We start from the raw sequence: 19633 nt of genomic DNA on the forward strand, positions 1-19633 counted from the left end.
TATGAGTGGCTGGCCTGCCAGAGGCGATAGGTGGTAAATATGGTTCTCCTGGATGACCTAGTTGCTATTTCTGTGACCCACAGCACTCTGTCCGTCTCACCTTTGGAGACAGAGGACCCAAGCTACCCCAGATGCAAAGTGCTATACACACTTCCAATGGAATCAGGCAGAAATATCTTACCTGTCCCTGTCTGAAGTAATAAGTTGTTTTACCTCTCTCCTCATACGGAACTATAGAAGTCAAAACTAGGAATAATGTGTAATAGTAGTAATTTGAGGGAGAGGAGAATGAATTCATGACTGGTATTTTAAAATTAAATAAGGCCATTTATGAATGTATGAAAATAGAGCAAAAGAAGGTGAAATGGTAAATTAGATTTAGACATTGGTCAGTCAGGATGCAGGGGTAGACTTTTAAGGGGATCTTTTAGAATACATGGAATAGATACATACCAATGAAAAAGAAAAATTTCAAGGGGGGAACCCACCATCTCTTGTGAATAAGAAACGTTAAAGATAGAAAATTTAAAGCAAAAGCATATAATTATGCAAGGATCGGTCAGAAGATTAGACAGGAAATAAAAGGAAACAGCAAAGAAAGACTAAAATACTGAAGAAGGAGGAAAATTAGAGTATGAGGTGAAGTTAAACAGAAATATAAAAACAGGCAGCACGTGCTTCTATAGATATTTAAAAAAGAAGAGTGAAAAAGTGAATATGGGTTACATAGAAAGTGAATTCAGGGAATTAATAATGGGTAACAAAGAGTTGACAGATGAATGAAACAGGTATTGTGTATCATTATGGACTACAGAGAAATCAAGTAACACCTCAGAAATAGCTCAACATTGGGAATTGGAAGGGAGGACCTCAAGAAAATCAGCATCTCCAGGGAAGTAGTACTGATCAGATTGGTCAATTGTGGGCTTTATTCAAGGATCCTAAAAGTGACCAGAGAGATAGTTGAGGTTTTGAGTAATTTTCAAGAATTCCTTCATTTTGAGGAAGGTTCCATTAGATTGAAAAATGGCAAATGTAACTCCTTTATACACAAAGGGAAGGAAAGAGAAAGGAGGAAACAGCTAAACATCTGTCAGAGGAAAACTGTTAAAAGCTATTATTAAAATGTTATAGGAGTGCACTTCGATAAATTCATGGTCATCAGGCAAAGGCAATGTAGTTTTAAGAAAAAGAAATCCCATTTTCCAAAGTTATTGGAGTTCTTTGAAAAAGAAATATGTGCTGCAGATTAAGCGGAACTGGTAGAAGAGGTTCACTTAGATTTCCAGCAGGTATTTTGTTTGGTGCAGTAAATGAAACTCATGGTGTAGCACCATGGTGTTGGTGTGGCTAGAAGATTTCCTGGCTTACAGGAAAGAGACAGTAGGAATAAATGGGTCTTTTCTGATTGGCAAGATGAAAAAAGTGGCATGCCAAAGGGACTGATGCTGGTGCTTCTTCCTTTTGCATCGTGACACAGATGCCAACCTCCCCTCCTTGGACTCTGTCTTTACATCTCGCTGCCTTGGTGAAGCAGCCAGCATAATCAAAGACCCCACCCACCCGGGTCATTCTCTCTTCTCTCCTCTTCCATCAGGTAGAAGATACAAGAGCCTGAGGGCACATACCACCAGGCTTAAGGACAGCTTCTATCCCACTGTGACAAGACTATTGAAAGGTTCCCTTATACGATGAGATGGACTCTGATCTCACGATTTACCTTGTTGTGACCTTGCACTTTATTGCACTGCACTTTCTCTGTAGCTGTGACATTTTATTCTGTAGTGTTATTGTTTTTACCTGTACTACCTCAATGCACTCTATACTAGCTCAATGTAACCGCACTGTGTAATGAATTGACCTGTACGATTGGTATGCAAGACAAATTTTTCACTGTACCTCAGTTCAAGTGACAATAATAAACCAATACCAATACCAATAGATATGACTTGGATGAAGGCACCAAAGGTACAGACAAATTAAATTTGTGGACAACGATCTGGCAAATGGAGTGCATTGTGGGAAAATATCAAATTGTCCATCTTCTAGGAAAAATAAAAATTTGCCGTATTATTTAAATGGTGAGAGATTGCAGGGATATTTGGGCATCCTCAGAATAATCTGCAAAAGGGTAACATGTAGGTACAGGAAAGTTCATGGAATGTTATTGCTTATTATCACAGGAATTGGATTCAACAGTAGGGAGGTTGTGCATCACTTACATTGGGCATTGGTGAGACTGTATCTGGAATGTTAAGCACAGAGTTGATCTTCTTATTTAAGGAAGATGAGAATGCTATGGAAGCAATTCAGAGAAGGTTTACCACACTACTAACTGGAACAACGAGGTAGTCTTCTGAAAAAAGGTTGAAGAGGCCAGGCTTGCATCCATTGGAGTTTGGAAGAGTGAAAGGGGACTGGATTTAAAGAAACAAGTTCCTGAGGGGTCTTGATAGGGTGGATGTGGAGAGGATGTTTTATTATGTGGGGGAATATAGAACTGTCTAAAAATGATTTATATGATGGAAATGAGGCGATTTTATGTTTCTCACAGGGTCATGATGGAAACATTTTACAATGCTTGGTTGTTCTTTCACCATTCCTTCAGTTGCAAACTAATCTCCCATATGATTGCTTCAGATTTCAAAATAAAGCAATTGTGAAAATGACACAAGGAGAAAGGTATGTAATTAACATTGATCTGACGAAAATCCTTCATTTACCTGATAAATAACAATTTTGTTTCCCCAATAAGTCATCACAGTATTTGCAGTTTTTGAGTGAACATGATTGCTATTGTAAAGCCATCCACAACTGACAATTGCAATAACATTAAAAGTTGTAAATGGATCTCTGATGCTAAAATTCCTGGAAATGGTCTCTGTCAGACATTGCCAGCAGTGGTGTAAGGATGGCTTGAATTAAATGCAATATTCAATGTTCAATTTATCAAGCAGTAAGTAATTATTTGCAAACTATATTTCTGAAACTCCATGTTGTTAATTCGACAAGATGGGCAATATTTACTTGAATCCCATATTGAGATGACATATTAGAACAAAGTTACACATTTCATCATTGCAGAGCTACAATAAAGTAACATTATATAACATTGTGATTTATTGTTTCTTGGCCATAACAATTGTTCAATCATCTAACCCAAAAGAAAACACCCCTTCTGGTCTCTCAGAAAGCACGGTGACAGTCAAAAGTATGACAAGCCCAATCTATTAAGTAAATTGAGGTTGAATTAATTCAAGTTCAGTGTTGCAGCTTCTCTTAACATGGATAATTAACATATATATCAGTCATACCGGAACAGTGAGGCATGGAGCCACTCCAATGTCCATTCTTCTGGCAGGTACGCGTTGCAGAGCCAATAAGCAGCCTTTTGCCAACACAGGAGTAGTGAATAGTTGCCCCAAATGTGTACTTATCGCCAGTCAAAATTGCATTTGGTGGAATGCCAGGATGGCCGCAGTCAACCACTATGTGAAAGGTATCACAAGATGACTCATAAGTTACTCTTGTTTACTTTGTTGCAAAATGAAAATATAATCTCTATGCTCGTGGTCACAAGAAGATTGTGTTGCTGAAATATGAAAGATTTCAGCTGATAAATTGTCTACACTACAGGCTTATGAATGTTTCACACATATTAAATTCCTGTCCGTTAACATTAAAGAAAAGACCAATTCAACATGTTCTAACATAGTCGATTAAATGTACGAACATATTAAATGTTATAAGCTAACGTTGCCAATAAGCATTTCTGTGTATTCATTATCTAAACAGAAACAACATAAATATAGAAAATGTGTCCACAAATAATTTTTTTTTATTTAATCTTAATTCACTTTTTTCAGGAAAATATTTACCCTCGTACCTATTGGATTGGCAAGTGAAAACAGAAAAACCAAGTATCCAATAAGATAAATATATTCAATAAAAAATACTCACAGGTACATTGAGGTAAGGGCTTATCCCAATACCCATTGGACTGACAAGTCAGCACAGAAGATCCAAACAAAAAGTATCCAGGGTTACAGTCGTAAAATACCATGGAGCCAAAGGTGAAATTTCCATATTCTATCTTACTTTCCCGAATGGAATTTGCAGGAATTCCAGGATCAGAGCAGTTCACCACTAACCAGTAAAAAAGTGCAGCAAGTTAAATACAGATTTAAGTTTCTGAGGACTTCCATGGTTTTACTTTCAGAACACTACTCATTTTTAACCATTTCACTAGTGAATGAAAACTGTATTTTAAAACTATAACTTGTGGTTCAATTTGAAATGACCAAAGGAATGTAATATAACATTTGCATTTTTGTAGGGCTTTGCAATATTCAAGAGAATCATTATTCAGGAGTGATCCATCCCTGAACACCTCTCTTCATTTATATGGGCACTGATACTGTAGAAAGTCCAGATAGTGGACTCTTGAAACATTATTCACATCTGTTCAGAGTAGCTCTTGCTCAGCAGTAATTTTGTTTCTCCAGAGTTGGGTAGATCTTGATTTAGATGTATTTAAAGTTATAACCCCACTAAAATAAATGGAACCACTCTGGGATAGCTGTGATTCTTAGATCAGTGTCAAGGGAAAGAAAATCTGTAAAACTAGTAATAAAGCACAGAATTTAAATAATCATCAATAAAATGAAATATCATTTTACCCCCCAGTGGGTATTTCCTTGAAAATTAAATATTTCCCTTCCCTTTGAAGATGTACTAAATAAAGCTTGACTTATTATAGCCAGTATTGGAACAAAGTGTTATTCTACCAATTATGCATTTAATATATTCTCAACTAAATAACTGATAAAGTGCTAGATGTTCCTTATTAACTCAGTCTTCTAAATTCAAAACTGCTAAATTCAAAAGATCTGACCTTTTGCATTACATTTAATTATTCAAAGTATTTCATTCACAAGTAATCACAAATCCACAATTCAGTATATTTTTAATGTAAAAAATATCATTGAAATATTAGTATGTAATCATTCCATGTAAATGTGTAGCATGGAAAGCTGCTGATTACATCAGGGTGAACAATTACTATTTAACACAAGCTTATTTGAACAACATCCAGTTGAAGGATATCTTTATGTCTCATTTTTCACTATTGCAAGTTTACATAAACAATCACGAGTAACAGGAGCTGTTCAATTGCAATATGCATCTGCATTTTATTCCAAGCTGAAACGGTAAAGGCTAGGCTGAAACAGTTGAGGCTGATACATTGGACAAGTTCAAGAGATTGTTAGATAAACATATGGAGGAATTTAAGATGGAGGGATATTGGGAGGAAGGGGTTAGATAGTCTTAGGTGTGGTTTGAAGGGCGGCACAACATGGTGGGCCGCAGGGCCTGTATTGTGCTGTATTGTTCTATGGTTCTATGGTTCTAAGCTTGCGATCCTTTGTATACCCACATGAAGCTTCTTCAAGTGACCTCAGTAGGTACTACTCTGTCGACTCCGACTATGTAATGTCATCTAGAACAGAAGCAGTGAAGTAAAAATGATTTTTCAAATCTGTGGGGTTGAAATATCATTTTCAGAGCTGCCATTTCTGAACTCTATTCACCTGAGGCGCAAAATGGGAATTTGAACAAGAGCTTGCTGTAATTTTTGTCCATGATAATTTATGGGGTGGGTGGGGGCAGGAGAGGGGAGGGGGAAGGACAGTTGGCGGTGGAAGGAATCATGGTGTTGCTTAATCACCTAATGCGATGATATCTTTCATTTAATTTTAATCCTGTAAAACAAAACAAACTTCAACATAAAAAAGTCAATTTAGTTTCAAATCAAATTGACCAAATATCAGATACAGTTTTATGCTTGCACTAAAGATGAACTCTTCATCTCTCAATGTACCTCGTCGTGGCTCTTGCACTTTATTTGTCTACCTGTACTGAACTTTCTCTGAAACTGTAACATTATGTTCTGCATTTCTTTCCTTTTGTATAACTTCGATATACTTATATATGGAATGATCTGTCTGATCATTCGAAACAAAATGCTTTTCACTGTATCCTGGCACACATAACAATAATGAACCAATTACCAACTAATGTCTTTAAAATGGAATCTTCCACATCAGAATAAAATGAGTGCACATAATGTGACCAATTCAAAGGTCATAAGGGAGTAGAGTTGAATTGAGGGTTCTTCATACCCAAGTTGCAACCTTACGAAAGTTCAGCAAAAGCCCTGGTTGTACCACTGTTTATACCAGTTCTCCAGGGCTTCTGCCTGAATATTAGTGTTTCTTACTTGAGACTTGTTGAAGCTATACACTACATGGTGAACTAGAATTCATTAATATAACAAAGACCACTTTAATACCACACTCAAATCCAAATGACAGTATATTTAATTCATAACAATATCATCTACTATCAATGTTTGGTTTCTACATGTATACAAATTATTGCAGTATGAGATATAACCTTAATAATTTTCTACTCTTACCTCTACATGTGGGTATTGACTGGCTCCATTGCCTGTTCGTCTGACATTGGGCTCTGGCTGACCCGTCCATCACGTAACCAGTGTTGCAAGAAAATGTTACAACATCATTGAGATTGAAACCATTTCCAGAGGTTTTCCCATAAACTGGATTTCCAGGATGACCACAACTGATTGCTAGAAGAAAATCACGACCAACAATCTGAAATTCTTATAATTCTAACATAACTTTGAAACTACTTATAAACGTGCACAGAAGGGATTAACAATAGTTCTCTTAAGTTAACCATTACATTGCTCATTACCTAGCCACCCAAAACCTTGATCATCCACTGTAGTGAAGGAGAAAACTTCCTTTCTAGGCAGATAAGGAAGTGATATTTCACTGAATGGTGCATTGATTGGCTATACAACTTATCTATAACCATTCTTGCATTATGTTTCTTTTCAAATGTTAATAATCACAAAATTGACTGAAGATTTGGAAAGGAGTAGACAAAAGTAATTTCATACAAAAGTGACCAAAGGAAAATTAGCATTTGGAAGACTGGTAGAAAGGAATACAATTGGACCAGGATGAGCATCAAGGGAATACTGACCAACTGTGTAGGAATAACAAAGACTCAACTTATTTTTTAGCTTTCTTTACATTTCCTAGCCTTGAAAATATAAAGACTTGAAAGGATTCAGAATAACCATATATTAGAAATGTGTTTACTCCTCTGAACATCTGTTTTGTCTCTCCATCTCAATGCTTCATAATCCCTTAGTATGATATGCGTGATTTAGATCATCCAGATCAAGAATCAGAATTTCGTTAACCTTGCTTGCACTTTCGCATTCGAAGAAGTAAAAGAATGATAAACTTATTAAAAAAAATTACATCAGAGCTAACATCAGGTGAACAGGGAATGATTGAAAGAAAAGTTGGGCAGGATGTGCAACAGCCAGTTGATGCAGTAAAGATATTTATCTGTGCTCACTATTGTTAAACGTTACCCATATTTAAAAAAAATTTAAATTTTATTTATGGCATGGTAACAGGCCCTTCCGGCCCAACGAGTGCGCGCCGCCCATTTTAAACCCCCATATTAACCTACCCGTACGTCTTTGAAATGTGGGAGGAAACCGGAGCTCCTGGAGGAAACCCACGCAGACACGGGTGTACGTACAAATTCCTTACAGACAGTGATGGGAATCGAACCCCGATCGCTGGCGCTGTAATAGTGTTGTGCTAACCGCTACGCTACCGTACCCAACAGTATTGTTTAAAACTACTTTTAAAAACATGAGTATAGTTTTTCATTCATTGAACAAAATGCACAAAGATGGCACACTAATAAACAAAGTACTGCTGCTTACTCAACTGAAAGATACCTGCAATGGCCATGAATTATGCAATGCCTTCGAGCTGTAATGTGGTCCCTGTAAATCACTATGCTCTCATGTGTACTAGCTGCATGATCCATTCTTAAAGGAAAAAGAAAGCACCACAGGACCCATGGTACAAATGTTTTTTTTCTGGACCCTGCATTATAAAATTAACAATATCCATTTCTCAACATCAAGCATTACTTTCAACTTTAAACAACACTGGTAAACCTTCACATTAAAGAAAAATACCTCCAGCTGAAGCATACTAAAATCAATTTTATAAAGCAGCTGGAGATAAGAAGGAAATAACCACAAATATTGGAAATCTGGAATTAAAGCCAAGTTTTGATGAAGGTTCTAAACCCAAACATCAGTCTGTCTTTTTTACATTATAGATTTCTTAGAAAATATATTGATGCTAATGGATACCTCAGTAAATTTCAGACAGTCAACTTTGGAGTTCAGTTCAGGTCCTTCATTCCGTTCTCAATTTATCATCCTTTGATTATAGTTTTGTTGTTCATTTCTAATTAGCTATTTTTGTTTGTTACATCGGCGGACATGCCTTTCATTTTAATTTTCACTCAATTCCCTTTGGGAAGTGCTTTCTTTTAAAAACCTGCTGTTCATATGTAAATTGTTCTCATTTTGTTATCTCATTCCTCCATATTCTTACACCAGGAGTGTAAAACTGTTTTAGATGAGGAGACTGCTCGATGGCTTCTTCACTACTTTTACTCCAAGATATCAATCATATGACACACTGAGCAAATAAGGTCCATGAATTTCTTTGACCTGACTATAAACCTCTTGTCAATTCCCTTCTTCTCAAAGCATGGGTATGACAAGTCAGTTCAAACTTTAGCTTCTTAACATGTCCAGTCCAGGAACATAGGAAAAGTGCAAACTTGTACATGGATGTTGATTAACCAAGCTGTCGACCTATTTGCATCATTTGCAAATCAGCTTCCTGGCCAAGAAACTTTGAAAAGTACATACTCATCTTTTGTGGACCCCAGATTTTTTCTACTGCTGAGAAAGGTCTGGTGAGTGAGTTCCAGGCACTTGCAGAATGAAATGCCAGCAATTCAGAACAGAACTACTGGCATTTCCCGGCAAGCTCTGTCCTATTAAGTTTACACGTTTCAAACTTCATAGAAGAGAGAGGATGTTGCAGAGAAAGAAGGAAGAATGGGTGGGGAAATGGTGGTTTGGCTATTTGTACGGATGGGAATTTCAATGTTTGCCGTATCTTCACTTTACTTTTTGCATATGTCAAGAATCTGGTTTTCTCTGTATGGAGGCCATACTTTTAATGAATGTAGGATCTCATCGTTTTATGCATCCTGGTCTGTCATTCTGTGTGATTGCATTTTTGGAGTTCTTTTGTGTCCTATTCATTGGTAAGACCCACAGGGAATGGATATTAACTCTAAGATATCAATGCAAATGGTAGCAGACCGGAAGTGTTTCATCAGATCTTGCTGAATTTAACAGCAGAGATGGTTGTCATCTTTTGTTTCCATATCTTGGCCATGGCAAGCTTCAATGAGGGGCTGTGTTTGGCAGGCAGGCCTTCTGAACCAGGCAATTGTTGGGGAGCAGAGGGGTAGAAGGAATTAAATAGGAAAGTTGAGATGATGAATTAGGGGAAGAAGATTAAAGTCTGCAATTGAGGAAGGTCTAAAGCTGGAAGAGGTAGATGGAAGATCGTTGTGTAATGTAAGGCATCAGGAGGGGATTGGACTCAGGATCAAAGGCTGGGACTGGGAGAAATTAAGAAGCCTCAAGGAAAATAGTGGGTGATAAAGAGGGTGATTTGAAATGTTGTAGGTAATCAGAAGCATGAAGTGGATTAAAAGGATTAGTGAAAGGTACAATAAGACTTAAGTTTAGTGAATAAATTGCATCCACCAGGTTAATTGACACAATTAAATCTCACGTCCTCAGAGAGCTCAGTCAACCAGTTGAAGTTAAAACGGCTGTAATATAAAAGGTGTGCAGCAACTGTCCAGCTGTTAGATTGCCACCCCCTACACACCTAACTTCTGTTCTATATTCATTGAAACCAAATGTTTTTTTTATTTGTTCATGAGTTAAAGATATCATTGGCTGAATCCCAACACTTGATTGTCCATCTCAAATTACTTCTGAAATCAATGGCTTGTTGGCCACTTCTGGGGGCAGTTAAGAGTCAACCAGATTACTGTGGGCTTTGTATCAAATGAATCTGAGTAAATATGGAAGATTTCCTTCCCTGAATGATCCCAAATAGATTTTATTTTACAATGATCCAGCAATTGTTATGTCCAGGTTTATTTTATTGATTATGCTCTCTGAAAGGCATGATAGGATTCAAACTCAGTTCAGTAGTCCAAGCTTCTGGAATCGAGTTTAATAACTTAACTTTGCCATCATATCCACTAAGCCAAAAGTGGCCAGGTTAGAGATGAACTAGGGTTTTAAGATCCTACTCGACAGAAAACGAATTCCCTCCGAGTTAAAACACCTTAACAGTTCTAGCCACCTGTTCCAAAAGATTACCCATCCTTGTGCTAAGAAGTACCATTACAAATGTAGACAGAAAGGGCATAGTACCAATTAAATATCAATCATTTATTGGCAAAATGGGACTCTAATAATAGTTTCAATTTTATTGCTATAAAACATTTTTAACAAAATGTGGATATACATTAAACTTGGGACTCTCCTCTGTACCAATTACATAAATTCAAAATACAGGGAATTTTACTTATATCCCACTAGTCTTCCTTTTCTGAAAAATACCACACACTTTCCCAAATGATGGAAATGGAAAACCCTGAATAATATTAGAGGAAATTATAAAATGACTGATTATGCAACTTGATTAACATCAGTGAAAGGGTTAATGTTTAATTCTTTTTCAATGGTATTAATAACATAAATTTAAATGTCGATACTACTCTTAAGATACAAACTTAGGGCGGTTATGTTGTTAAAGTCAACCTGTGCTCTGTACTAAATCAGACAACAGCAGAACCAAAGAACTTACAATAAACACTTTATTAGTTTTCACTAGTGGGAGTGAAGGATACAGAGAAAGAGTAAACAGTGTAACCCTAGCTCTGTACTGATCCTCACTCAAAGAAGACTCGGTTATGGCATATCTTTATACTCATTATCTTGGGAAAGCTAGGTAGGAAGTTACACTTACACAGGCAGTTGTTTACATAAAGCTTTTAGCACAACAAGATATGTCTAAAAAACTACTTTCTTTCCCACTTACACCGGGCCTTAAAACTAGACAAAACTAATATCACCCCATGCCTGAGGTCATTCTTTACTCTGGCCTGACAATGAGAAGCATACTGTTAACCCTTACATTGCCAGTCGTTAACCCTTGCATTCCCAGCAATCTTTCACAATGTTGGCCAATTTGCTCTTCTGATTAGGCATAAGATAATAATTCTGAGTGTAACCAGAGTAAACTGCAGCTATAAATACATTTTTATGCCTGCAAACCAAGTTAATGTGACACTGTACAAAATCTTCACAAGGCTAATCCTTTGTACGTGTTTCAATACTGCCGATGACACTATCCCTTATTCCAGATCTACCTACTTTCCATTTTTAAAAGGAAAGAAGTTACACCATTTTTATCTTTAACCACTAGAAAAAAAATGGGATTTGTTCACATTAGTAAGTTGACTCCTGAATTTTTCTTTAATTATGGATGGAATTAAAAAGAAATAAGTATCTGCCTTTAAAATTTATATTTATGTCAACAGTTTCAAATTTTTCTCTCTGTAAAGTTGTAGTCTGCCACCTATCCATGTTTAGCACTGAGGTTGTGGGGACAGATACATTAGGGACATTTAGGAGACTCATAAGATAGCCACATGAATGATAGAGAAATGGAGGGCTATGTGGGAGGGAAGGGTGAGATAGATACAGTATGAGAGCAGGATAAAATGTCAGCACAACATCGTGGGCCAAAGGGCCTGTACTGTGCTGTAATGTTCTATGTTCTATTATAATGATCCATGCAAGACCCACAAACAACTATGATCGGTCATTGATGCTCTGCCTGTGCCAATAAAATGAAACAGATAACTTGCTTTTGATCTAGTTCCATCTATTGGTATGCACTTGGAAACCAATCTATGGGATCAATGACGCAAATATTGTAGATACATACAAGATCCTGAACAACATAATGGAGCAACAGTTTGGAGCAGAGCTTATAATGAAACTACCTTCTGTAATAACCAATTTATTTTTTACCCAACCATCAACCCTTTTGGTTTTGACTTTGCCTAAAAACATGGAAAGGTCTAAATCAGATCCACACTGGGCATGGGTACTGCAGTCAGCTGATCTGCATAAATGGTGTATTAGGAGTCATAGAGTCATCCAGCATAGAAGCAGGCTCTTCAGCCCAAAATATCCATGCTGACCATCAATTACCCATCCACATTAACCCCATTTACCAGCACTCGGTACATGGCCTTCCATGCCCTTGGCAATTCAAGAGTTCATTCAGTTATTTCTTAAATGTTGTGAGAGTACCTGCTTTGACCACCCACTGAAACAGTATTTTCTAGATTCCAATATCCTCTGGATGAAAAAAATTCTTCCTCAGATCCTTTCCAAACCTCTCCCCTCTTACCCTAACATCCTCCCGTTTCTGACACCTTTGTTAAAGGGAAATGTTACCTCTTATCTCTCCTGTCTATGCCACACAATATTTTGTACATCTTATCAGGTCTCCATTTGACCTCCTCTGCTCAAAGCAAAACAAACCCAACCTATCCTGTGTGGTTTTCTGAGTGAAATGTCCCATCCCTGGCAACATCCTGTGAACCTCCTCTGTATTCTTTCCAGTACAATCACATCTTTCCTATAGTATGGTGATCAGAACCACACACAGCACACAACTTGTATCCTAACCAATGTTTTATAAAGCTGTACCATAACCTCCCTGCTCTTATATTCTCTGCCCTGTTTAATGAAGGCTAGTATCCCGTATGCCTTCTTCACTACCTTATCTACCAATGCTGCCAACTTCAGGGATTCGTGGACCTGTATACCAAGGTCCCTCTATCCCTCAAAACTCCCTACTGTTCATTATGTATGTCCTATCCTTACCAGTCCTCTCAAAGTGCACCACCTCGCAGTTATCAGGATTAAATTTCCTTTGCTCTGTAATGCTCTGCACGGAGTCCTACAGAACCCAACTTGGTCCACACTGATAAAACTATGGATTGCATGAAAACACTCTTACAAACTTGACAGTAACTTTGCAGAGGTACGTTCCCTTTCCAAAAGATCATCTTACTTGTTGATTAACCTTGATGTGGACTCATAGTTGTTGCTCCAAGTTAGCCACATGAAAGAAGAAAGAAGAATGGTGCAAGCCTGCTGTGACACCACCACATACTGTGTTGAAATAGGGAGATATCACCAGGAAATGCTAGTTTAGCTCATTTTTTATAATGCACTGAACTACAGTGCCTTTCTTTAAGAATGCAGTGACAACACGAGGGTTACATTGTTGGGCTGCAGCACAAAATTTCTGCCTGCTCATTATACAATAGTCTGTTTCCCAGTTTGAAATAGTGTCAACAGCATGGAGATAAGAAAGAAGGTGATAGGATGGCATAGGTTCAGAGACGGTCAATTTTCTTTTAAAACAGTAATGACAACCTTTGCCTTGGCATCAAATGTGGCATGGCTTGTATGCTGCCTCGTCTCACCCATGCATTATGGACCATCGCCTGGTTATAAAAAGATTCAAGAGCAAATTGGTACAAGACACAACTTGTGTGCAGGTTCCAAGATTTACTCCAATATTTGGGTGTGCAGGCTGCCTGCCTGTTATCGATGCCTGATTTTCTGTAAAGAGGACATTGATAGCTACTTCTGTGCATCACACACTCATGACTTTGGCAGCTCCTAGGTGTGTCCTTCATTCATCCTCACAAAACTAGAAAAAATTCTCAACATGCTTACTTACGCACACAAATTGGGAGCTGTCCAGACCAGTTGTGATCCTGCTGACATATTCGGACGGATGAACCAATTAAACGGAATCCAGGATTACACTGGTAAACCACTGTATCTCTGTAACCATAATTCTCTCCAACTACTTGCCCATTGACTATTGCATCTGGAACTCCACAGTGGCCAGCTTGAAAGTTAAAGTAAGAGGTAATGTGGCACTTTCAACTTCAAGAAAAAATGTGCTTCCTTTAAAGTTTACCAGAAGTACAACTAACATCTATAATCAAGCATTTCAATTCTGAGTGCATAGAATATCATTGAAATTTTACAGTTTTAGTCTTCAACCAGCCTAATTGTTAAACACAAGAATAGCAGATGTATTACTCTACAAACGTCGTACCTAAACACCTGGTTTCAGTTCCACTCCAAAGTCCTGATGCCAGGCATTCCCTGACTGTTGAACCGACTAATATATAGCCTATGTCACAGGTCAAGATGGCAGTAGCTCCAAAGGTAGTTTGAGTTCCAATCTTTTTACCATTAGGAGGATGTCCTAATTCTCCACATGAAATAACTACAAGAAAAGAAGAAAATTCATTCTTGTATTACCATCTCATAGTATGCATTGTGAGACTCAATACATTGATTGGGTTGCAGATATCACTATAAAATGTAAACAAACAGAACTCATGCCAGTTCATTCAGCTCCACTGTGTTGTGTCAGAAAGTGGCAGGGTCAAAATTGTGCCTGTGATTGCCCCATAGGATTTCTGAATCAGGGTCATTTTCAGACAACATCTAGTGGTTTGGGAACATAACCGACCATTTCATCTGATACATAATGGTTGACAGGTATGCAGGAATTCATTTAATTATAAATATACATATTTTAATATGAAAACACAATAATGGTGGCAATAAAGCCACCAATTGCAATATTAATTTGAACTACTAAAATTTCCTCAATTTAAGTAAATGTTTGGATTCATTGGGGTCTCAGGGAAATTTTTATTACATGGAGCAGCACATTTGGCCCACATAGGCAATACCGATATGCATGCTCCACTCCAACTTTTTCTCATCCTTCCAATACGTCATGAGTGTTCTTACAAAGTTTTGAAATGTTTATCTTAATGTCACCACTTAAAAATTTTATCCCTTTATAAATAAACTCCTGTGCTTGGTTCTCTTTTGTGATGACTTCATTAGTGTGCCTCAGAGTCTAGTGCATTAAGTATTTTTACTCTGAGAATCTTCCGCATATCTGTGTCTTTGAGATTCCATGTTGTTAGGAACATGACCTTATTTTCCAACTAGAAAGTTAAACATCATAAATATCTGTGTTGAGACTGTTTAAAGTGAGTTAAGATAATTCTTAAATGATAGTTACTCTGACAACGTGGTCTTGCTCGTCCCCAACTCCAAGTTCCATTAGCCAAGCACATAATAGTGGTTGGTCCAAGTCGATAGTAGCCAGGGTCACAGGTGAAGACAACCTTTGTTCTAAATTCATAATTTGATCCATTCACAATTCGCCAACTCCCGTGCTCCAAAGTGAAAGAGCTGATGCTGGGGCATGCCATCACTGATAACAAGACAAATAATTAACTGATTGATTATAAAGTTGGAAAAACAGATAAAGTTAAATATATTCACTATTGTGATACAACACAATGCAGTTCCTTCAGACAACTATTAGAATTTAAGTAAACCAAAACCTAAGAAACAATGGGTTGGATTTTGGTCTCAGCAAACAATTTTGTACTGAAACTAACTGCAGTTACTGAACCAATATAATGCTGCACTCTCGACAGGAAATGTGTAAGTTGTAAGATCAGTCCAATCACAGTGAATAATCAACAATGAGCAGTGGAGGACTTGAACCAGGAAGTGTCAGACAGAATATTTAATTCAAAGTCAATTCGGCTTCAGAAAATAAACTAAAGGGCGAGAATGAAAGATGAGATTGAAAGTTAAAAGAATCAGAATGAAAATGTAAAGAAAGGTTTATATCTCACAAATCAACATTAATTAGAATCTGAAGAAATAAACCTCTGCATTAGACAAAGTTAATTTCTCACGCTAGGATTTTTTTTGGTAGAGATCAAGACTTACTGCATGGGAATGGACAGGCTCCAACTTTTTTCTAACTTGCGACTAATGTGCTTAAATGCTGCAGCTCCATGTATTTCAATGGCAATTGTCTCAGCCAGATAGCATTCTTGCGCTGTATGTCGGAGGAGCAATGCATCTGAGACAGCTTCTGCATTCCCTCATTTATCTGCATAGGTGGAAACTGCTGTCTGATTTACACTTTAATAACAATGAATGCCATTAGCCTCATCAATACTTCTGCAGGAAAATTTAGCCTATTTTATCATGATGAATGTGTAACATTCAGCTGCTGGTAGAATATATAATTCAGAAACATAAATAACCAGAGATAATCAAGAAGATCTTGTATTTCATCACAAGTCAAGGAGGTATCCAGAAATCTTGATGGTGGATATGTGGAAATTAAAGCCTGTGAAGGAATGCCTTGAGATTAGAGCTTGGGCCACAACTTCATGGCTTGGGGTGGGTGTTTGAGAGAACATTTTGGATGTTGTGGCAGGCTGTGGTCGGTGGCAGGTGGAGAGAAGGCCTGAGGCGTGTGGATGGGTTTCGAAAATTGATGAGGACCTTCGTGAAGCATACTTCTGGTACAGAACTGGGACCGGCTGCAAGCAGACCACTCTGCTACAGAGGGAGCAGTGTCGCGAAAATGATGGCTGTTCTTCTAGGAGTGCTCAATGACATGTGCTCTTCAGAACAATGTGACCTCATTTCCTGGGCAACATAGGCCAGGAAATGATGTCATTCCATGCACGACTGAAATAGAAATCAGTCAAGCGTGAAAAGGTGAACCATCGCCCAAAGAGATGGGTTGAATTTTCAAGGTGGCACCTATCAATCCAAAAACAGTTGTGATTGCATTTCATTCTAGAAATAAGTGATTTTCAACCAAGTTGATAGGGCCTTTTGCAGAAATGTGAAGAGTTGTTTCATTGAATCATTTTGCTTATAAGTAAGCCCTTCAGTCAACCATCAACTGGATGTAATCATTAAATTTTCAGACAGGCAGCAGTCAAGCAAATTGCTGGTCTGAAATGTTAGAGCCTAGGGGAGCTGGTCCAAAAGGTTGAAGTTCAGAGCACATGGGATCCAAGACAGGCTGGCAAATTATTTCCAAAACTGATTTGGTAATAGGAGGCAGAGGGTGGTTGTGGTGAAGGGTTGCTATTCTGATTGGAAGTCTGTGGCCAGTGGTACATCAAAAGGGTCAGTGCTGAGATCTTTGATGTTTGTGATATATTAACAGCTTTGATGACAATGTAGGATAATTAGAGTCAACGAGTTATATACCATGGAAACAGGCCCTTCGGCCCACCTAGTCAATGCCAACCAAGATGTCCCATCCAAGCAAGTCCCATTTGCCAGTGTTTTGCCCATAACCTTCTAAATCTTTCCAATCCATGCACCGGTCCAACTGTCTTTTAAAAGTTGTTATTGTTCCTGCCTCAACCACTTCATCTGGCGGCTCATTTCATATAGGTACCACCCTTTGTGTAAAAAGGTCGCCCTTCAAGTTCCTCTTAAATCTTTTCCCTCTCATCTTAAACCAATGTCTTCTTGTTCTTGATTCCCCAACTCTGGGAAAAAGTTGGAGTGCATTCACCTTATCTCTGCCCCTCGTGATTTTATGCATGTCTATAAGATCACCTCTCAGTCTCCTATGGTCTAAGGAATAAAGTTCTGGCCTGTCCAACCTCTTCCTATAACTCAGTCCTTCAAGTCCTGGCAACATCCTTGTAGGTCTTTTCTGCATTCTTTCCAGTTTAATAACATCCTTCCTACAGCAGGGTGACCAAAACTGAACACAATACTCCATGTGTGGCCTCACCAACGTCCGCACATAACCTCCCAACTTTTATAGTCAGTGCCCTGACTTATGAAGGCCAGCGTGCCAAAAGCCTTCTTCACCACCCTGACTACCTGTGACTCCACTTTCAATGAACCATGTACTTGTACTCCAAGGTCTCTCTATCCTACAACACTCCCCAGGGTCCTGCCTTTCACTGTGAAAGTCCTACCTGGATTTGACTTTCCAAAATGCAACACCTCGTACTTATCCGAATTAAACTCCATTTGCCATTCCTCGGCCTACTTACTCAGCTGATCAAGATCCTCCTGTAATTTTTGATAACCCTCTTCATTGTCCACTATACCACCTATTTTAGTGTAATCTGCAAGCTTACTAACCATACCTTAAACATTCTTATCCAAATTGTTGATAGAGATGACAAACAATAATGGGCCAAGCACCAACCCCTGAGGCACGCCACTGGTAATGAGCCTCCAGTCTGAGAAACAACCTTCCACTATCACCCTCCGCTTTCTACCATGAAGCCAATTGTGTACCCAATTAGCCAGCTCTCCCTGGATTCCATGTGATCTAACCTTCCAGAGAAACCTACCATGTGGAACCTTATCAAAGGCCTTACTGAAGTCCGTATAAACCATTTCTACCGCCCTGCCCTCGTCAACTTTCTTGGTCACGTCATCAAAAAAACTCAATCAATTTTGTAAGACATGATCTCCCATGCACAAAGCCATGCTGACTATTCCTAATCAACCCCTGTCTCTCCAGATGCATGTATATCTTATCCCTCAGAATCTTCTCCAGTAACTAACCTACTACAGGTATTAGACTCACTGGCCTAAAGTTCCCAGGTTTTACTTTTCTGCCCTTCCTACATAAAGGCACATAATTTGCGTCCCTCCTGTCTACTGGCACCTTACCCGTGACTAACGTTGATGCAAATATCTTAGCCAGGACTCCTGCAATTTCTTCTCTAGCTTCTCACAGTGTTCTTGGATATACCTGGTCAGGCCCCAGAGATTTGTCTACCTTCATACCTTTTAAGACATCCAGCACCTCCTCTACTGTAATGCAGGCTATCCCCAAGACCTCCCCATTTACTTTTCCTAGTTCCGAAGTCTTCATATCTTTCTCCATGGTAAAAACAGAGAAAGAATATTCATTAAGGACCTTGCCCATCTTCTGTGGCTCCACACAAAGATGTCCCCTTTGGTCTTTCAGGGGCCCTACTCTCTCTCTAGTAACTCTTTTTCCCTTAATATACTTATCTGTCTGGATTTTCCTTAATTTTCTCTACCAAAATTATATCATGCCCCATTTTTGCCCTCCTGGTTTCCTTCTTGAGTACACCCCTGCATCCCCTATAGCCCTCCAGGGATTCACTTGATCCCGGCTGCCTGTACCTGATCCATGCTTCCTTCTTTTTCCTGGCCAGGGCCTCAATGTCCCTTGTCATCCAGGGGTTCCTTACTCCTACCAGCCTTGCCCTTCACTCTAACAGCAACATGCAGACCTTGAGCTCTCACTACTTCACCTTTAAAAGCCTCCCACTTGCCTGTGGTCCCTTTGCCTGCAAACAACCTACCCCAATCAACCTTTTCAAGTTCCTGTCTCATACTGTCAAAATTCACCTTGCCCCAATTTAGAACTTGAACCCGTGGACCAGTTCTGACCCTTTCTATAACTATTAATAAAACGATGGTCACTCATCCCAAAGTGCTCCCCCACTGTCACTTCAGTCAACTGCCCTGCCCTATTACCCAAAAGTAGGTTGAGCTTTGCTCTCTCCCTAGTAGGGCCCTCTCTATTGTCCAAGGTAAGTTTCCTGACCGCACTTAACAAATTCCACCTCGTCTAAGCCCTTAACAGTACGGCAG

The 19633-nt window shown here is 38.6% G+C and overlaps 1 protein-coding gene across 1 annotated transcript in view; it reads right to left on the reverse strand.

Annotated features, from left to right (window-relative positions):
* csmd3b (CUB and Sushi multiple domains 3b) overlaps positions 1 to 19633 on the reverse strand; it is a 1392611-nt gene that overhangs the window by 67254 nt on the left and 1305724 nt on the right. Inside the window, 6 exon segments of the mRNA XM_052022622.1 lie at positions 3315 to 3488; positions 3961 to 4146; positions 6479 to 6652; positions 13848 to 14021; positions 14235 to 14408; positions 15225 to 15419. Coding sequence (XP_051878582.1) covers positions 3315 to 3488; positions 3961 to 4146; positions 6479 to 6652; positions 13848 to 14021; positions 14235 to 14408; positions 15225 to 15419 — 1077 coding nt within the window.

Source organism: Pristis pectinata, chromosome 9 (genome assembly GCF_009764475.1).
Source record: "Pristis pectinata isolate sPriPec2 chromosome 9, sPriPec2.1.pri, whole genome shotgun sequence".
Taxonomy (NCBI): domain Eukaryota; kingdom Metazoa; phylum Chordata; class Chondrichthyes; order Rhinopristiformes; family Pristidae; genus Pristis; species Pristis pectinata.